General features: G+C 39.4%; 1 protein-coding gene across 6 annotated transcripts in view; it reads right to left on the minus strand.

Moving 5' to 3' along the window:
• Positions 1-18,638, minus strand: part of FOCAD (focadhesin) — a 318,435-nt gene that overhangs the window by 78,273 nt on the left and 221,524 nt on the right. For all 6 annotated transcript variants that reach the window (XR_014293267.1, XM_082612332.1, XM_082612335.1 and 3 more), the window contains 4 exons: positions 16,084-16,176; positions 9,632-9,720; positions 6,417-6,461; positions 1,045-1,153 (listed from right to left, as the gene is read on the minus strand). Coding sequence is in view for 5 of the 6 variants with exons in the window: in XM_082612332.1 (XP_082468458.1) it covers positions 1,045-1,153; positions 6,417-6,461; positions 9,632-9,720; positions 16,084-16,176 (336 nt within the window). In the remaining variant the exon portion in view is untranslated. The remainder of the gene's footprint in view (positions 1-1,044; positions 1,154-6,416; positions 6,462-9,631; positions 9,721-16,083; positions 16,177-18,638) is intronic.

Genomic DNA, 18,638 nt, shown 5'->3' on the forward strand with positions numbered 1-18,638 from the left:
TCAGTTTTTAAGCTTTGCCTTCAATTCCATGGGATTCCAGATTCCTTATTCTTCTAGTTCCTTTTTAATTTAAATTAGAGTTGGCTTCTTGCCCAAAAAGAACCCACCAAAAAACCCTACCATGAAAAAAGAATACAAATGGTCCATCAGGCACTCTGTGGGGACAGAGATAGGCTGAACAGCATTGAATAAAGCCCAATTTTTTGCAGCAAGAAGTGATGATGCTGATGATAATAGTTACTATTACTGACTATTTACCAGCCACTGTGCCTTACATATATTACTTCATTTAATCCTAACAATAATCCTATCTGGTAAGTATTGTTATCCCCATTTTACAGATGGGGAAATAGGCTCTGAAAGGTGAGATTACCAACAATAAGCCATAGAGCTAGTAAATGCAAGTATTAGGATTTAAATCTAGGACTCTCCTACTCCAAAGCCTGTGTTTTTTAACCACTTGACTATATTGTCTCCAGATAATGATAGCTACCAGAAAACGGGGCTTAAAAGAAGAATAAGTCCATGCCTTTTTATTTTCACAGATATGAATTATCTGAAAAAGTACATTGGAAATGAACATTGGCCAGCTTGCCACATGTTTAATTAAGAAATAAATGCCTTGCAAAAAATGAATAGGCACTTTGTCACTGACATCTACAATTAAAATGCAAAGTGCAATTTTTTTCAGTCAGTAAACACTGCTTATTTATCATTTTTTTGACATCATTGTTCACTTTCAGTAAGCCTAGTTAACCTCCTAAGATTGGTTACCATGATGTAATCACAAAAAGACAAGCCCTGCTGCATAAAATTGGTACCTTCAAATGGAAATGACCACTTAACTGTGATGGAGAAAGCAAAACAGAAAAGCAGCAAAGAAAAGTGTTTGAGAGGCCACTAAGGCTTACGGTATAAAGATGCATAGGGTAGCACAGCTAATGACTGTAACCTCCTAAATTCAGGGCCAGGCTTTAGGAGAAGTCTCACTTTTCACACGTTACACAACCAAAGGTCAACTGGTTCTAATCACCCTTAACTCACCTCCAGGACACCCTCAGAGTCTGAGGAGAGGCTGGCTTCATGTCTGGAAACGACGACAGCAAGGCTGCTTAAGGCTAGCAGTGCGTTGCCTTTGACCACTGGGCTGTCTCTGTTTAAAAAGAAAAAAATTCCAAGAGAGGATTTGGGGGCATTAACCGGGAGAAGAGAAGGTGCTATTATAGGGAGGGCAGATGAGGTCAAAAGCACTTCCATCCCTTCACAGAGCCTTGTAAACACAGGTCTGTTGGTTCCCTGATGCCAGCAGCTTCTTTCCTCCTTCTGACACTAGTGCTGATTTTTAACTCTTCTTATAAGTGTATTATGGTCATTATGCTTTGGGTAACCTAAAAAATCTAATAAGCTCATACATCTAAGCTTCTTCTTCCTAAAATTTTTATTTCATCATTAGACCTTACATTTCCCAAGCCATCTTCTTCACTGTCATCTTTGGCCAATATAAAAATGTATTGATTTGTTTTGGAAACACAGCAAAGGAAAGTTGTGTGAATAAACCCAGCAGAATGCAACTGGCCCCTGGCTTTTCTAAAGCACTGGTGTGTGGAATCAGCTTCTAGTGAACCACTTCAGACGGCATACTTTAACAGCAACTCGACATGCCGGCAGCTTTCCTCCACCATTATCATTTTCCCCTCTTTCTCTTAATATGCCAAAGCCAGCAACCTTAAAGTCAGTCTGTAACATAATTCAGAAACCCTAGATAAGATGCAAAAAAAGGCTTGTTTTTAGACTATTTGCATAGAGAGTTGTCTTTTTATATCACTCAAGTGGTAGTTTTCTAATATTGGCAATAAAATCTTAAGTTTGACTTATGAATTTGGTATCAAGAAAACTGAATCTTTTAAATACACTTACCACTGGAAAATGTACATTTAGTATTATTCCATAATTCCAAAGTGAGCCTATAGAATAAAATCCCCAGTGGGACACTGATGAGATGCTCTTGGCTTGCTGACTTCGTCATAACAGAACTCAGGCAACACAGCACCCTTACCATCGGACAGTTCCATTCTCAGGGAGTTCTACGATTGTGGGTTTCCATAAATGCAGAGAATGCTTCCCCAAACCTGGACTTGAGAGCTGAACTTTAATCAGTGTGTACATCCAAGAACTACTCCCTTGCTTACCCTGGTGCAGGAATAGAACAGATGGGCGGGATGAGGAAGATTTCCAGCCCTGCTCCCCATGCAAGCCTAGTGTCTCCGGCCCTAGGCCACAGTCATGACTGAACATGTGAGTTAGTGAGTATCAAAAGGTTAGTATACACCCGTGTTCTTGCATTTTTGTTTCCATTTGGTAAGAATGGAACTCAGGACTTGCCATTATCAAGTTCTATCAATCCATCCATTCCTTCCTTCCTTCTCTCTCCTACTCTGGGGTGATTAAGCTCAGTGAAGGCTTGCTCTGCACTCTTAATCATTTTGTTCATCTCTTCTTAGATCATTCCTCCATGAGGCCTGTCATACATTGATAAGACAACAACATTTACACTGAGGGATGGGGCAGGGGGAGAAAACAGAAAGGAAGACTTGAGGTTGAAGCAGTTTTGCAGTGAGGATTACTGGGAACTCCTATAGCTAACAATAAAATCCCAGGAAGCAAGGCAAGATGTGGGCATGCCCAGGTGCCCTAGCCAGAAAATCATTTAACAAAATCAAAATTAAATCCTTTATTTATTTATTTATTTATTTTGGTGGCGCAGTGGTTGAGGGTCCGCCTGCCGATGCAGGGGACACGGGTTCGTGCCCTGGTCCGGGAAGATCCCACATGCCGCGGAGCGGCTGGGCCCGTGAGCCATGGCCGCTGAGCCTGTGCGTCCGGAGCCTGTGCTCCACAACAGGAGAGGCCACAACAGTGAGAAGGTCCATGTACCGCAAAAAAAAAAAAAAAATCCTTTATTTTAATATTCTCCCTTTCCTTTAACTGAGAATACCTTGAAGCCTGTTCTGCTACAAAGTGGTCACGAATCCCTGAAGTAAGATTTTAAAAAGTTTTAAATTCTCAGTGAATTTATCACCCTGGAGAAATTCTTAGATGGTCACCAGAAATTGGGTATCAAAACCTTTTAAAACAAGAATATTAGTCAAGGGCTTCCCTGGTGGCGCAGTGGTTGGGAGTCCGCCTGCCGATGCAGGGGACATGGGTTCGTGTCCCGGTCCGGGAAGATCCCACATGTCACAGAGCAGCTGGGCCCATGAGCCATGGCCGCTGAGACTGTGCATCCAGAGCCTGTGCTCTGCAACGGGAGAGGCCACAACAGTGAGAGGCCCGCATACCGAAAAAAAAAAAAAAAAAAAAAAAAAAGAATATTAGTCAAGATGACATAAAAAGTGTCTTTTTAACCCTGAAATTCTGAAAGAGAATTTAGCCTCAGTTTTAAAACAGTACACCAAATCACTGTATTTCAAAAGTTTCTCTGGTCTTGACATTCCTGAGCACGTATTGTTCTTGTAAAATGGGATAAAATGTATTTAAAGTCACTGGTGATTAGATCTTTGGATGCAGACTAAATGCATATTTGGACATTAATCTTTGAATAGGAAAAACTAGCCCACAGTCACAATGCATGCTTAGGCCAAGTTACACATTTCATAAAGGTACGGTGACTAGCTCTCTCTTTTTTTTTAACATCTTTATTGGAGTATAATTGCTTTACAATGGTGTGTTAGTTTCTGCTTTATAACAAAGTGAATCAGCTATACATATACATGTATCCCCATAGCTCCTCCCTCTTGCGTCTCCCTCCCACCGGTGACTAGCTCTTGAACATCTTTTCATTCCCCACTTGCCTTGCAGTGAGTTATGGAGAGAAGACACTCCATACATACACAGTGAGACAAATTCAAGGAGGAGCTGGCCGGGTGAAACTCTAGAATAGGTTCAGCAAAAACTCTTCACCTTGTTGATCACGTATCTATCCCCTACCAGTCAAGCAGCAGTGATTAATTTGCATAATAACATGTCAGCATCAGTGCAGTATTTATCTAGGCAACACCACTGACATTTTAATTAAATTGTCCTTTGAAACAAACAGATGCCATTAACCTAATTAAAAAGCTCAAGGAAGGATGAGCTACAATGATGCTTTCTTAGGGACAAAGTATTACATTACATATTAGTAAAGTGACCCAATCCTTTGGGGATTTTTATCTTCAGGTTCAAATCTATTTAATTATTAACAATGAAAATAAATTTACATCAATCATCAGGTTTTATCTGTGTTCTGATTCTCCCTTAGTCCTATCCCTGATGCTTTTTAAAATGCTCTCAAATGAGCAAATCAGTCTAATGCTGTGATTAGTGTTTTACTTCCTACATTTAATTTATGCCTCAGAACAAAATAAGCCCTACATTGGCCCAAAGTAGCCTGTGGCAGCCATGGTCCAAGGAATAGAAGGCTAAGCTGGCAGGAGATGGTGATGCGGTCCTCACATGACTGGAGGAAGTCAGTGGGAAAAAGTAAAGAGAAGGCAGCAGAGTGATTTTTTTCTTCCACTCTATCATTAATCTCTCAGCCTCTGGACCTTAACTATCTCCTGCTCACTTGCTGTCATGCCTAGTATTGTCAGGATTGCTTTAATAAGATAAGGTCTATAAAATACTTGGAAATTTTTGATGAAAAGGTAACACCATGAGAACATAAATTATTTTTACTCCATACCACTGAGAATGTGAACACACTCTTTTTAGGTATTAGTCATGAAATGATGCTTTGCAAATCTAAGATTAAAGTCTTGGTGAACTAAAATTTTAGAATGGAATCTGCCAAAACTACTGGAGAGGCAAAATTACAGTTTGTTTTATTAGAAACCTGCTAGTTTCTTCAGCATTTGAGCTTTTGTTGCAAATGTCAGAGCACTGTTTTTAACAGGAACTAAGTAGACTACATAATAGAACAAGCTATGAAAGGTAAAGGCTAAAGGCAGCCCCCCATCCCAGCACCTCCTCCCCTCCAATAAGCAGCTGAGTGCTCTCCCACTGTGTCTGCAATTCACCAAACTAGATAAACAGACACAAACGAGTCCCTATCAAAGCCTCTCTGTACTTTAGTTTTCATTTTGTCAACAGATACTTCCCATTGCCTCCCATGGAATTGAGTGTAGGGGAGGATTACCACTATATTCAGAAGACATGAGGCTGAGTAGTGATCAGGTATTGAGATCAGGTTTTAGAGTGAAGTACCTGCTTAAGAAATTGCGGGTGGAAAGCGAACTCTAAGGTAGATGATGTTTTTTGGGTTTTGTTTTTTAGGCAAAATCTATGTAGCTACAGAAGGTTCTAGGACATGAGAAAAATAAACTAGTTAAATATTTCTAGATAATATAGACTTTCACATATGAAATTCTCTGGGTCAAAGGTATATCTATATTATTTGGTGAATAAAAAGAAAGGAAGTCAAACAGCAGCAAGCTAAGGCTAATAGTGAAAAGGAAAAGTGTATAACTGACGTGTAACTTAGTACCAGGAACAATTAGGCAGCTTGCTAACAAAGGGACCTGAAGAGACTGTTCAAGCAAGTTCACTAAGGTATAATTTTCTTAGTAAGAGTTGGCTTAAGATAAATAAAAAGCCTCAAGGTAGCAACACTCAAGTTATTTTTGTTAAAACAACCATAAGGATATGATGGAAATTGCTTTTTTACTGGGTCTTCACATTAGTTTTTAGTATTAAAAAATTCAATATTTAGCTACCCTGGGCCCAATAACACCAGGAAAAAAAAAGGAGGTACTACCTTAAATTATTTACCAGTTCACAGTTGAGATTTAATCACCTGTTTGTAAAATAGACATAATTCACATTAGCAAAGATTTTTTCTCCCTTGTACTAAATCACAATCCTTTAAATCTAAGCCAAAGCACAGGGCATTTTGTTAGGTGTACAGCATGGGCACTACTTTGATGTAAAGTTATGTGCCTGTACTGGTTCCTCCGTATTTTCACAGAAAGACATGTAGTAAGAATTAACTGAATATGAGAAAGGATAACAGCTGATTTTTAAAAAAATAACTGAAAAGGGCTTCCCTGGTGGCGCAGAGGTTGAGAGTCCACCTGCCGATGCAGGGGATGTGAGTTTGTGCCCCGGTCCGGGAAGATCCCACATGCCGTGGAGCGGCTGGGCCCGTGAGCCATGGCCGCTGAGCTTGTGCGTCCGGAGCCTGTGCTCCACAATGGGAGAGGCCACAACAGTGAGAGGCCCGTGTACCGCAAAAAAAAAAAAAAAAAAAAAAAAAAAAACCTGAAAAGTCCTTTAAATCCTTAAAGTAATGAAATGCCAGAAAAGGAGAAACTGTTCATACCTGTGAGGAAGAAAACTATTTATAGAAAATTCCTGGTAAGAGAATAAATGGATCTTACTTTGCAGCTGCTTTGGTGACCTCATCAGTCAACATGTCTCGAACCCTGTGATACAAATGGAAAATAGGTATGAGAGTTTATAGTAGAGCAAGAAACCAATCTTTTTGCTTATTCATCAATTAATAAGAACCTCTGACAATGACTCCAGATCTTAAAACTTCCATGTAGAATTTTAGTGTAAGGTGAAAGAACTGTAATAAGGGCTTCATTTCCAAGACGGTTTCATCTTCCTAGTCCTTAGATTACTTAGTAGAGGCAGGGAGGGAGGTGAATGCAACTAATGTATAGGCAGTGTTTTCATGGTGTCATCTCTTAAACTGAGTGCTGGGTATACAAGTGTCCTTTATATTATTCTCTGTGATGGACTGAATGTTTGTGTCCTGCTGCCCCAAATTCACATGTTGAAATCTTAACTCTGAATGTATGGTATTTGGAGGTGGGGCCTTTGGGAGGTCATGAGGGTGGGGCCCTCATGAATGCGATTAGTGTCCTTAAAAGAAGAGAGAAGAGAGACCAGAGAGAGCTTCCTTTCTCTCTGCTCTCTGCCATGTGAAGCTACAAGGAGAAGGCAGCCATCTGCAAACTTAGGAAGCAGGCCCTCACCAGCACCAGGTCTGCTGTCACCTTGATCAAGGGTTTCCCAGCCTCCATAACTGTAGGAAATAAATTCTGTTGTTTAAGCCATCTGGTCTATGGTATTTTTGTTATAGCAGCCTGAACTGACTAAAACATTCTCTCTTTTCTGCACAAGAGCTCACCAAAACAGCAATTTACTGCTTTCAAGTTGTAGATAATAGAATTTTCGCTATGTATGTATACAAAATAAAATCTAAAATGTTCGCTATGGTATACGTGAAACTGATATAATGTTATATGTCAATCATACCTCAATAAAAAAACAAGTGTTGGTTATAAAATTGAACTAAAAGAAAATACTTACATTTATGGATTTAAAGAAAGGTATGTTCAATTAAAATATTCACAGTTTTTTTCATATAAGAGTCTTGAGATAAAGTGAAAAACAATCGACTGCCAAATTTATATTCCAAAGATGATATCATAAACATGTTCACTATACATTTTGAGTTTCATAAATTCAAAGTTTTTATAACTATCATAAAAGTTTTGCAAATATAACTGTATTTGCATTTGAAATATAATAAAATCTTAGCTGTTCAGCACTCTTTGAGAATGAGTCATTCTTAAGAACCAAGTTTTTCAGATAGTTGCAAACTGCTCCTTAAACTTGTACTTTATAAAACCATTTGACAGTAAATTTCTCTAAAACGTATTGTCCAATCTTGGTCTTCCTAAATGGAGAATAGTGCATTCAGTGTATTCTTTTACTGGTCAACGTGAAATATTGACAGATGATGACTTGCCTGTACTTCTAGGTAGGGCCACACCCTCCATTAGTTCCCTCCTCTTACCTACTCTCCCTTCTCTCTGCTGCATCACCAATTTTTCCTTCTCCACTTGTATTACTCCCCTTAGCTTGTGAACACATGATAATATCTACCATCTTAAAAGAAGAAGCCCTCCAGCTACTGCCCCATTCCACTGCTTCTCACACATCAGAACTCATTTAGAAGAGTAGCTTATACTTATGACTCCAGTTTATCTCTTTCCACTCTCTAGACCCTTCTATAATTTGGGTTTTGTTCCTACAAAACAGCTCCTTCATGGTCACCAGTGACTTTCAAGAGGCCAAATCTAATGCTCAGCTCTCAGTCTCCATCTTCTGTAGTCTCAGAGCAGCATTTGACACAATCGGTTGCTCCTTTCTTGAAACACTTTCTTCCTTCAGCTTTTAAGGTGGCTTTTACGATTCCATTCGCTCTTGGTTTTCTTCCTACAACACTAATCTTCCATCTGCTTTACTGGCTCCCCCATCATGTCCCCCATTTCTAAATGTTGAAGTGCTCCAGGGCTCAGTCCTCTGACCTTTGTTCTATCTTTACTCATTCCCCAGGTGATCTCATCCAGCAATGTGATTTTAAATGCAGTCGATATGATGATGATTCCCCAATTTATATATCCAGCCCTGACCTTACCCCTGACCTCTAGACTCACAGTCAACAACCTACTTGATATCTCCAAACTGCAGATCTAATTAGGTATCTCAGGCTTAGCAAGTCTCAAACCTGATTTCTACCCTAGACAGACCTGCTTTTCTATAGTTTTCCCCATCTTAGTAAATGGGAACTCCATACTTTTAGTTATTCACAGTCAAAATCTTGGAGTTATCCTTGACTTCCATCTCTCTCTCACATCCTCCATTCCATATGTCACCATGTATATTTGGAAGAGTACTGCTAACAGACCACTCCCCAAATTATCATTTTCAGAAGATGAAATTAAAACTATGTGTAAAAGAAAATAGCAAATAGGAAGCGAAATCCAAATTCTTAATCTCTAATCTTAAATCCAATGTCATAACGTTTTAAACTGCATTGCTATTTTTTAAATGAATCTAGGAAATGTAACTTAGAATAGAATTAGTTAACCGTACAAGTGTACATGCACGCACGTGCACACACACACACAGCTTCTGCTTTTCTACATATGCCAATTGTTAGTAAATAAAAAACTGAAACCAAGTAACCTTTGAACAGATTTTTATATTAAAGAAACCTGTGGCTACAGGAAAAGCTATTTAGATTCTGGGCACTTTACTTAGATTTAGGCTGCTGCAACATTAATCTGACAAGGTATTCATCACAACCCATGTAACAATTTAAATTGCTTTTAATGTGCCAGCACTTACACATTTCAAGATAATATAGTGGGAATTCACTGGGGGACATCTGCCAAACAAATTAAAGCCTTGACATGGTAAAATTGCTCCTGATAATGAAGATGTCTTGGGGAGGGAGGAGCAGGGGAGTGGAAGGGTATTCCTTGACTAAATGAGTGGGAAAACCTCAATTTTCATTCAAAAGCATATAAAATAATCAATTATAGGGAAAAAGGGAAAAACAAATCATTTCCACACTGCTTTAGAAAACAATAAAAATATTTAAAAACCACGAATAAAGTGCTCCTTCTTTGATCTGGGGAGGAAATAGAAAATACACTTATCACATCTTCAGCCCTTTGCCTTCAGGCTCATATAGAGGTTAAAATTCCAACATTAAAGCCTTTAAAGTGGTCACCTTCTCCTTCACAGTTCATTTCCCATAACAAATAATGAGCACAGAAAGCCATCCCCTTACCAGAGCCAGGCTGTGCTTTTTTTGTATTGCACCTCCTCAGGACCTTCTTTTCCATGTTTTAACTGCAGCTCCAGCTCTCCTATCCTCCCCTGCAAAAAGCACAGCATCAATCAGCATGCAAACTCTATGGCCAAAATTATCTTAAAATTTCTTTGGAAAACACTTAGGTAACAATCTTTTTCCAGTTGGCCCTAGGTGTTCCTGATAAGATATCAGATTTTGATAGAGGATGTGTGAGGAGAGAGAATTATATCATGCTCAGGGATTTCCACATTCACCAAATAAGTATATCCTGGAGAAGTTGTATGTTTGGCAAATTTAGTGCAGAGCGCTTCATCTGGGGATATCTATTAAAAGCAGATTTGAAGTCCATAGGTCCTAATCAACAAATCCCCTATGTTGTAAAAATCTGCCTGTGTCAGCAGCTGACAATTTCAACTGACATAATACCAAGATTGGGGTCTGGGTACCAGTATTCTAACAGAATGGTAGAAATGAGTAGGAAGTATATACCATTTAAGATTTAGGTAATGTATAACAAAAGTTATTCTCAAACAGATGCACATTACATTTCTATTTCTTGACTAAACTTATAGATATAATTCTCAACCTGTACCATGCAATAAAAATATAGCTAATATCATCATCCCTTTAAGGGCAAAGCCTTCAAATATATTTATTAACTCTTCTATTTTTTTATACTCAGGATTATTTTGACCAGATGCTTTCCCCTCTACTCCATCACCAATTACATTACTTAAATGTAACTGAAATTCTGGTCTATTGTTATACCCTGAACTGAACAAGAACTCAGATTGCATATTGCATTACTGAGTAATACCAAACCATTTTCAGAAGTGGTCGTGCGGCTCATATTCTCACTAGCGGTAAATAAGAGTTATGGCCACTTCACATCCTCACCAGCATTTGAAATTACCAGGCTTTAAAATTTTTACCATTTTGGGAGGTGTAAAATGGGGCCCATTATGGTTTTAGTTTTCATTTTACTGTTTACTGAGATTGAACATCTTTCCAGATGTTTAATGACTATTTGGGTTTCCTATTCTGTCCATTTTTCTATTGGTTGCCTTTTTCTTATTGATTTTAGAGTTCTAAGGTGTGCTCTACAGAAGAAAAATTAATCTCTATATATATTCTAGAGAGGGAAGCAATATAGCTTTAGGTTAAGGATGTGGGCTCTGGAATCAGGATGTCCTGACCTAATGTCATTTCCACTTACTTGCTGTGTAAGTTTGGGCAAGTTACTTCACCTCTCTAAGCTTCAATTTCCATTTGTAAAATATAGCAAACACCTAATTCATGGTATTAGAGCATCGCACAAAATAATGTGGAAAAGTGTCTATTTAGTGCAGTGACTGGTACCAAATAACTGCAACCATTACCAGGTTTGCTGTCAAAAACAAACTCCCCTTATTATCTTCTTATAATCTATTCTCTCATGAATATAACTAAATCCTTCTTGAAATAATTCATATTTTTAATCTGTACACTTTCAAAGAGTAAAAGGTTCCCCAAAATGTAATATCCAGACTATAAAGTTACATGTCCTTGTATTTCTCTCATATACTCTCAGTTGCTAGCCTGTAAACTCATTGAAGAGTACAAGGATGGTTTTATCCATCTAAGGAGTCCCTGTATTTTGCACAACCTCCAGCACACAGTGCCCTGGGGCTCATCAGTTCAGGCACTCTGAGATCTGATGCGCATTCTGTTCACATCCTTCATAGTTTCTATTTACTTCAATCATGTTCATCCCCATCTCTGTGTTTTCAATGATAGACTCCTGACCCTTTCATTCTCCCTCTGTCTCTTGGAGCAAGGTATCAGAGGTGATCAAACTGGCAAGATACTGATATTAATATTTAATATTGATAGCAGCCTCCCAAGAGGGTAGGCAAAATAGAAAATCATGTTTATTGCCTTCTCTGTTTGTTATGCTTCTTAAATCATACCTCTTTCATACTAAAACATTTACTTTCCATAATGCTTTCCAAAAAAAGACAAATAAGAAATTAAAAGGTTAAAAATCTGTTCAGAAATAAGCAAAACACAAAAAGGCCAGTATATGTGCAGTCTCTTGAGAAGGCCTACTTTTCTGATCTCTCCTGTAGCCATAAACCAGTACAACTATTCTATAGTGACTAAGTAAATTTCTCATTTTTTCTTTCTCAGAGTCTCGGTTCTTCTCAATCTCCTCTTCTGAAATGTCTCTAATTCCTTCTACCCAGCCCGTTAAGGCTATTTATTCAGATCTACTTTGCATCCAATTCTTCACCTACTGATAACAGAGATCCAATGGCATTTAACTCAGTTACCTCTGCTTCTGGTTAACAGCTGTGGTTAAGGAGGGGGGTAAGGTGGGGACACTCACTGGGAGAGAAAAGGCTGAAATGATCACTTGAAATGAGATTTTTTAAAAAAATAAAGTTATTTATTTATTTATCTTTGGCTGTGTTGGGTCTTCATTGCTGCGCGTGGGCTTTCTCTAGTTGTGGCGAGCAGGGGCTACTCTTTGTTGCAGTGTGTGGTCTTCTCATTGCAGTGGCTTCTCTTGCTGCAGAGCAAGGGCTCTAGGCATGCAGGCTTCAGTAATTGCACTCACAGGCTCTAGAGAGCAGGCTCAGTAGTTGTGGCACACAGGCTTAGTTGCCCCGCGGCATGCGGGATCTTCCCGGGCCAGGGCTCAAACCACGTTCCCTGCATTGGCGGGCAGATTCTTAACCACTGTGCCACCAGGGAAGTCCTGAACTGAGTTTTTTGGATTGCCTGTAGATTCCAATTATTAATTTATCTATTTCTCTTCCTTTGTAAAAAAAAAATCTTCGGCCTAGGTAACCACAAGCTTGCTGATTACAGTGAGCAAATTTTACCTAACTCTAAACCTGCACATTAAAGACAAACAAACAAACAACCTTTACAAATGGTCAATGGGTAATCTACTAGGGGTCACAATTCCTGACTGGTTTTGATTTCAGATTATTGTGCAGCCAGCTGACCAACTCAGGAAACAAGTATCTGCAGTCAACCTATTTTAACCTCTCTGTCCTGTCTGAGGTCATATTCAGAGTCCCTAAGGGCCCTTTAACCAAAGGCTGGAGACCTTAACCTCCTCAGCATCCCACAAGGGCAGCAAGGTAAAGCCGACCTGTAGAGGGCACTTTACCAAAATGGACTTGGAACTGTCTATCAACTCGTATCTGCATTTTCAACTTAATGGGAAGAAATCCAAATACCTCCTCATGTCAACCACTTTGATATGCTTATAATTCAAAATCCGACGTTCTTGTGGAAAAATTAGATAAGGCTGGAAGCTGACGCCTAAGCAAAAGCCACTAGAAGTGTTCAAATTGCAAACATTCACATTATAGTCAACCTCTGGGAAATAATGTAGAATGCACCTTTTAGCATATCTCCTAGGCTTATTGAATAAAACGTGGCTCCTCTAAATGATGCTCTAGTCTAATGCTACGAAATATGTCTAACACCAGATGGAAGTAACTATACCTCCTGCAATGAACAAAGAGTTATCCTCCAGGACGGAAATTCTTGATATAGATGAGGAGTTTGGCAGTTGCTCTAATTCTTCTAAGATCCCATAAATTCTGTTTAAGTGTGTGGGCTCATTTAAAAAGACTTGTTGAACAGTTAAAATGCATCAGCATACTTTCAAATAATAGTGATAGCCTAAAAAGCACTGCTGTACTTTTCAAATAATACTGAAAATTTTATTATAGTCCCTACTTTGAGTTTCACCTCTTAATCCCCAATTCTCAATGGAACTAGACTTATTAGAAACCCAAAGGAAAGAGATTTTAAGTGATAAATAAATAAAGATACACACTATCACCTACAACAGTAGAAAAGCAGAATAATTGACCTGTGTTACTAAAAATACTCAGCTGGCTTTTCATAAATTGATCTGTCCTCTAAAATATTAAACCAATTTGCATTATTTATAACAACTAATGATGGTGTTAGGGAAAATGCATGATGCAGTGGCCAAGGCTGAGGCTCTGGAATCAGACAAATCCAGGTTAAGTTCCAGTTCTCTCATTTATTGACTGTTAGATTTTGTGCCGTTTGCTTTGCTTTCGTAGCTAACCCTGCTTCCCCATCTATAATCCCATTCTACATGAGGTTACCAATATCCACTTCAAAGAGCTTCTGTAAAGATGAATTGAAATACTATACATTAAATGTTGGATAGACACTAGTTATTTAACAAATGGTAGCTCTTGTTATAAAAAAGAAACCACCGAGGGTTTTTTTTTTTTAATCAGTTGCTTGTCATCTGCATGTTATACCATAATCCTACTCAATTTCGCCTTCTTTATGCTAAGAGCTAAATAAAATTCTCAGTACATGCTGCAGGAGGAGTTGTTCTTGCTGGCTCCAGGTGCCTATGCTGGAGTACATCCTCTATTAAAGCATCAAAGATTTGTACTGGCATTGCTAGTGGACACGTTAGTCTCCTGCACTGGACTGGGACTTCACTGAGAGGAAGGAGTGCTTTATTCCTTTCTACCCCACACACCCGGCACAGGACCTGGCCAGTAAAGGACGTGCCATAAATGTTTGGTGAAGGAAAACACTGCAAAATTACAAAGGGAAAAATGAATGTGCGAAAAAGTGCATACTCTGATGAGCAATCTCACTCTTCTTGAATAAAAACTATAATTGGTTAAGGGTGTGTAGGGGTAATTCATTCATTCACTTATGCATCTACTCAAAACAAAGTGGCCAGATGCTGCTGAGGATAAAAGAGTGTGTAAGCCAAGCAAAAGGGAACAATGGTTGCAAGGGAATGTCTTTAAAATGCAGATTCCAGTTTAGTTTGGGGAACCATCTAAAACACTGTTGTTCAGAGTAGGGTTGATAGACTGAATTAAAATCACCTGGCAGCTTGGTAAACATGGAGATTCCTGATCTCCTATTCAGTTCCAGTGAACCAGAATCTCTGAAGATGCATTAGTACTTTATAAATTCTAGAATGAATATGTTGTAGCAAGGTTTTAATGTGAGAACATCAATGCTGAGATGCTTAGTCATTCCTCCGGCCCCGCCTCTATCCTTTAGGACAGCTGTTACCTTTAACCATAACACCTCATTTCCTAAGCCTTCATGAAAATCTTATTTTGGGCCATAAATTACTTAAGTAATTTAGATTTTTTCTATCATCCTTAACAGAGAATTTTAAGCCAGGAAAAAGGATTGAGTTCGTAGTTTTTTCCTTATGCTATTAAATGTTCATATATTCCCAAACTGATTAAAAATTATTTCTAATTTTAAAACTCACAAGCTATAACTTATAATATTACTGGAATAAAAGAAGTCAAATTGAGTGTAATTCATTTATTTAGTGAGCACTAACTATGTTTTAGACACCATGTCAGGTCCTAGAGACGGGACAGAGAGGAAAACACAGCTTCTGGCTTTAAGGAACAGAGCCAACTGGAGGGAGGCCCCAGACATATAACTAGGGAGATAAGTGCTTTGAAAAGGGAAGCACAGGTTCTAAGGAGGCACACAGAGAGGGAAGGCACACAGATAAAACCATGTAAAAAAACAAGTAGAAATTTGCCATTCCAACATGTGCCCCTTTCATGACTATGACAACTATAAATACAAAGTGAAACTTACTCCTGGAATTGAGAAAAAGGGAAAAGCTGCAAAACCAGCCTTGAAAAGGCAGAGAGGGAATGGCAGTGCCTGCAACAGAAGGAACAGTGTAGGTAAAAGCCAAGAGGTTAGGGAAGACATGCTGAGTTTGGGAAAACAAAGAAATTGAGCAAGGCCGAAAATTCAGGGGAAGGGTTAAGAGACGAAGCTGGAGACGTAAAAGCAAGTCCAGCTCGAGAGGGCGCAGGTACAGGATGAAATGATGAGCTCAGTTTGGGACACGCTCAAATTGAGGTGCTGTGGGACAGCCACGGTGGACATCTGGGACAATGAGAGGCGTTCACAGAGCAGCAGGACATCGGAGAGGAGCGCTCAAGAGGCAGCTCTGGATGGAACACACATGTGGCGGGGGGCGGGCATCACATTTAAAATTTAAGTTCAGTTATATATGCATGCCTCACATTCTTTTATGAGCAAAAATAACCGTTGCCTTTTTTTCTGTGTGTGGTACGCGGGCCTCTCACTGTTGTGGCCTCTCCCGTCGCGGAGCATAGGCTCTGGATGCGCAGGCTCAGCGGCCGTGGCTCACGGGCCCAGCCGCTCCGCGGCGTGTGGGATCTTCCCGGACCAGGGCACGAACCCACGTCCCCTGCACCAGCAGGCGGACTCTCAACCACTGCGCCACCAGGGAAGCCCACCGTTGCCTTTTTGATAGTGCTATTTTCCTAAGTGCTCTTACACTAAATACGTATTTGTAGTAAACCTTAAGAAAGAGACACGCCCTAGAGCAAGCCACCCCATGGTTTCATTACCTGTAAAATGGCATGATAAGCACGAGTCATATATGCGAGCCAGGCCTGTGGGAGAAAAATTGCACGGTGCCACTCGGAGAGCTGGATGTGAACCTGTGGGAAAAATGGACCATGACATAAGTTAGGCTGCACAGTATTAAAACAGAATAAAATGAAAACTGTATCATCAATTCTCTCTTTCCCTTCATTTCTATGGTCTGGATTCTAAAACAAACCAAATCAGTCTAGGATCAGAACCACAAATAAGATCTTTCGGATATTTTCAAAGGAGAGGAGTTTAGAGTCCTGTAAAGACAAAATACAGTAAGCCTGGAATTTTCTAAATTAAAGCAAATAAAATCTTACAATAATAACAAGTTAAGATGTATGTGTAATACAAATATGTCCTCGAAAATCAGGGGGGAACTCTGTAAAGCCTCTTGCCAATGTCAGGAAACTAGGTATTGTCTAACAAATCCCCCTAGTAATTTTAAATAAAAATAAATATTGCTCACATCTTGGACTTCCAATATGACAGTTTCTGAAGTAATAAACTTAAATTGCCAACAGAAATATCATGTGGTGTAGAAACCAGGATGTTAAGAGCATGCAAATGAGTCCGGCACACAGCAATTGAGCACACCACTAGATAAATGCCCTTTAATCAGTGTGGGTAAACAAGAGAAAAATGATATATGCCAACACTGAAATCCTGTTTCTGAAGACAGGCCCAGACAAAACATCTGGTTTTCATAGTCATTTCTGTGTCTACCTATTAGTATACTGCTATCTTGCGACAAATCTTCCCAGGTCTGCTTCTGTTAAAGAAAGATCACTCAAGAAAAAATAGTCACAGTGCATCACATTTCATGTTTCCTGTAACTCATCTCATCTAAACTCAAACAACGGAAACTTTAGTCTGTGTCTTACAGACAAAAAACAACAACAAACACATAAAAAGAACAAATTTCCACATAATTACCCCAGAATCATGATAACTACATGAAAACTACAGTGTTTAAAGAGATTTTACTGTATTATAGGAATTAATTTTCTCAAGGACTTTGTGATGGGGAAGAGAACAGCCTCTCTGAATACAGTTGGTTTCCATGGCTTCTGGTATTTTCTTTAATCCCAGTCTTAGTGTGGGCCTACTATACGCAAGGGACTCTGGAAGGATGTGAGGATTATAAATCGATCAGTATCTGCACAGAGTTCAGAAATGCGCAGGGAGAGTCAGAAATGTACACAAATAGATTATAAGGCAAAATTATGAAGCATCTATGGAAACAAAGAGATCAGTCTGTCTTCAGTCTAGCACTCCTCATCCCACTGCTTCTTTTTTAAAAAGTAGATACTCAGGGCCTCCCTGGTGGCGCAGTGGTTGAGAGTCCGCCTGCCGATGCAGGGGATACGGGTTCGTGCCCCGGTCTGGGAGGATCCCATATGCCGCGGAACGGCTGGGCCCGTGAGCCATGGCCGATGGGCCTGCGCGTCCGGAGCCTGTGCTCCGCAACGGGAGAGGCCACAACAGTGAGAGGCCCGCATACCGCAAAAAGAAAAAAAAAAAAAAAAAAAAAAAAAAAAAGTAGATACTCAAACTGTATGAAAAAGATACTCAGATCATGAAATGAACCTTAAAAAAAATTAGTCAGATTTCTTGCTTTTCTGATTAAGTACTCACTCTATTGAGTAGGGTAGGGGAAGCCTTGTCAACATGTTAACAAAACTCCTTGAAGGAAGGGACCTACCAATTCCTGCTTCTTCTCTTGTTATCCAGGAAGCTGTGGAGGCATTAATTAGTCCTTGACCTTGCTCTCTGTTTCCAAAATGTGGGGACTTCCCTTTAGCTTTTTCCTACCCTTTTCAAAAAATACATTGATTATCTTTAAGTTCCATTTTGAGACCTGGATTTCACTGAAAGGATACAAACACCACAACCAAAACTTTTATCTCTTACTTCAGAACCTCAAAATATTTTAAATATTTTAAAATTTTGCTGCCACATAATCCATGGACATCATTGCACAACTGAGAATATCCACAGTCTCAGCAAATTGGCAAAAAGAGCACTGGATGTTCTTGGAAAGACAACGATCTCAACTGGCTTCTTAAACTTGAGTTAAAAAAAAGAAAGTAATATGAAAAAATGTAAAGGAACATGAGCAAATCAAATGCTGAGCTTCTAAGAACAAAGACTGTCATACCAGGAAACCTATTTACAGAGAGACTGTAAACTGACTAAAGCTAACCCTCTTGCTGTTGTTCAGACCACATCTGAAGGTGGGTGCAGGGAAGTAGTCATGCTTGAGCCTAGACACCTGCCTGAACTCCCCAGGTTTTATGAGATTACACCTAGTCTTAGCGTTCTGTGGAGTTAGCTGTGACTAAATCTCTTTAAAAATGCACTTTCTCGCTCTTTCCCTTACAGAAGAGAGACTTAGAGAAACAGCTTAAACATAGCCATGCCCTTACTCTCCAGTTACGTTACAGGCAGAAAAGACTTCCTTGACCATGTTTAACAAAAACACATTTTAGGATGTGTTCAGTCACCCCATAGAGGTTCATGTTGCTAG

This window comes from Mesoplodon mirus, assembly GCF_964341445.2.
Source record: "Mesoplodon mirus genome assembly, chromosome: 1".
Lineage (NCBI taxonomy): Eukaryota > Metazoa > Chordata > Mammalia > Artiodactyla > Ziphiidae > Mesoplodon > Mesoplodon mirus.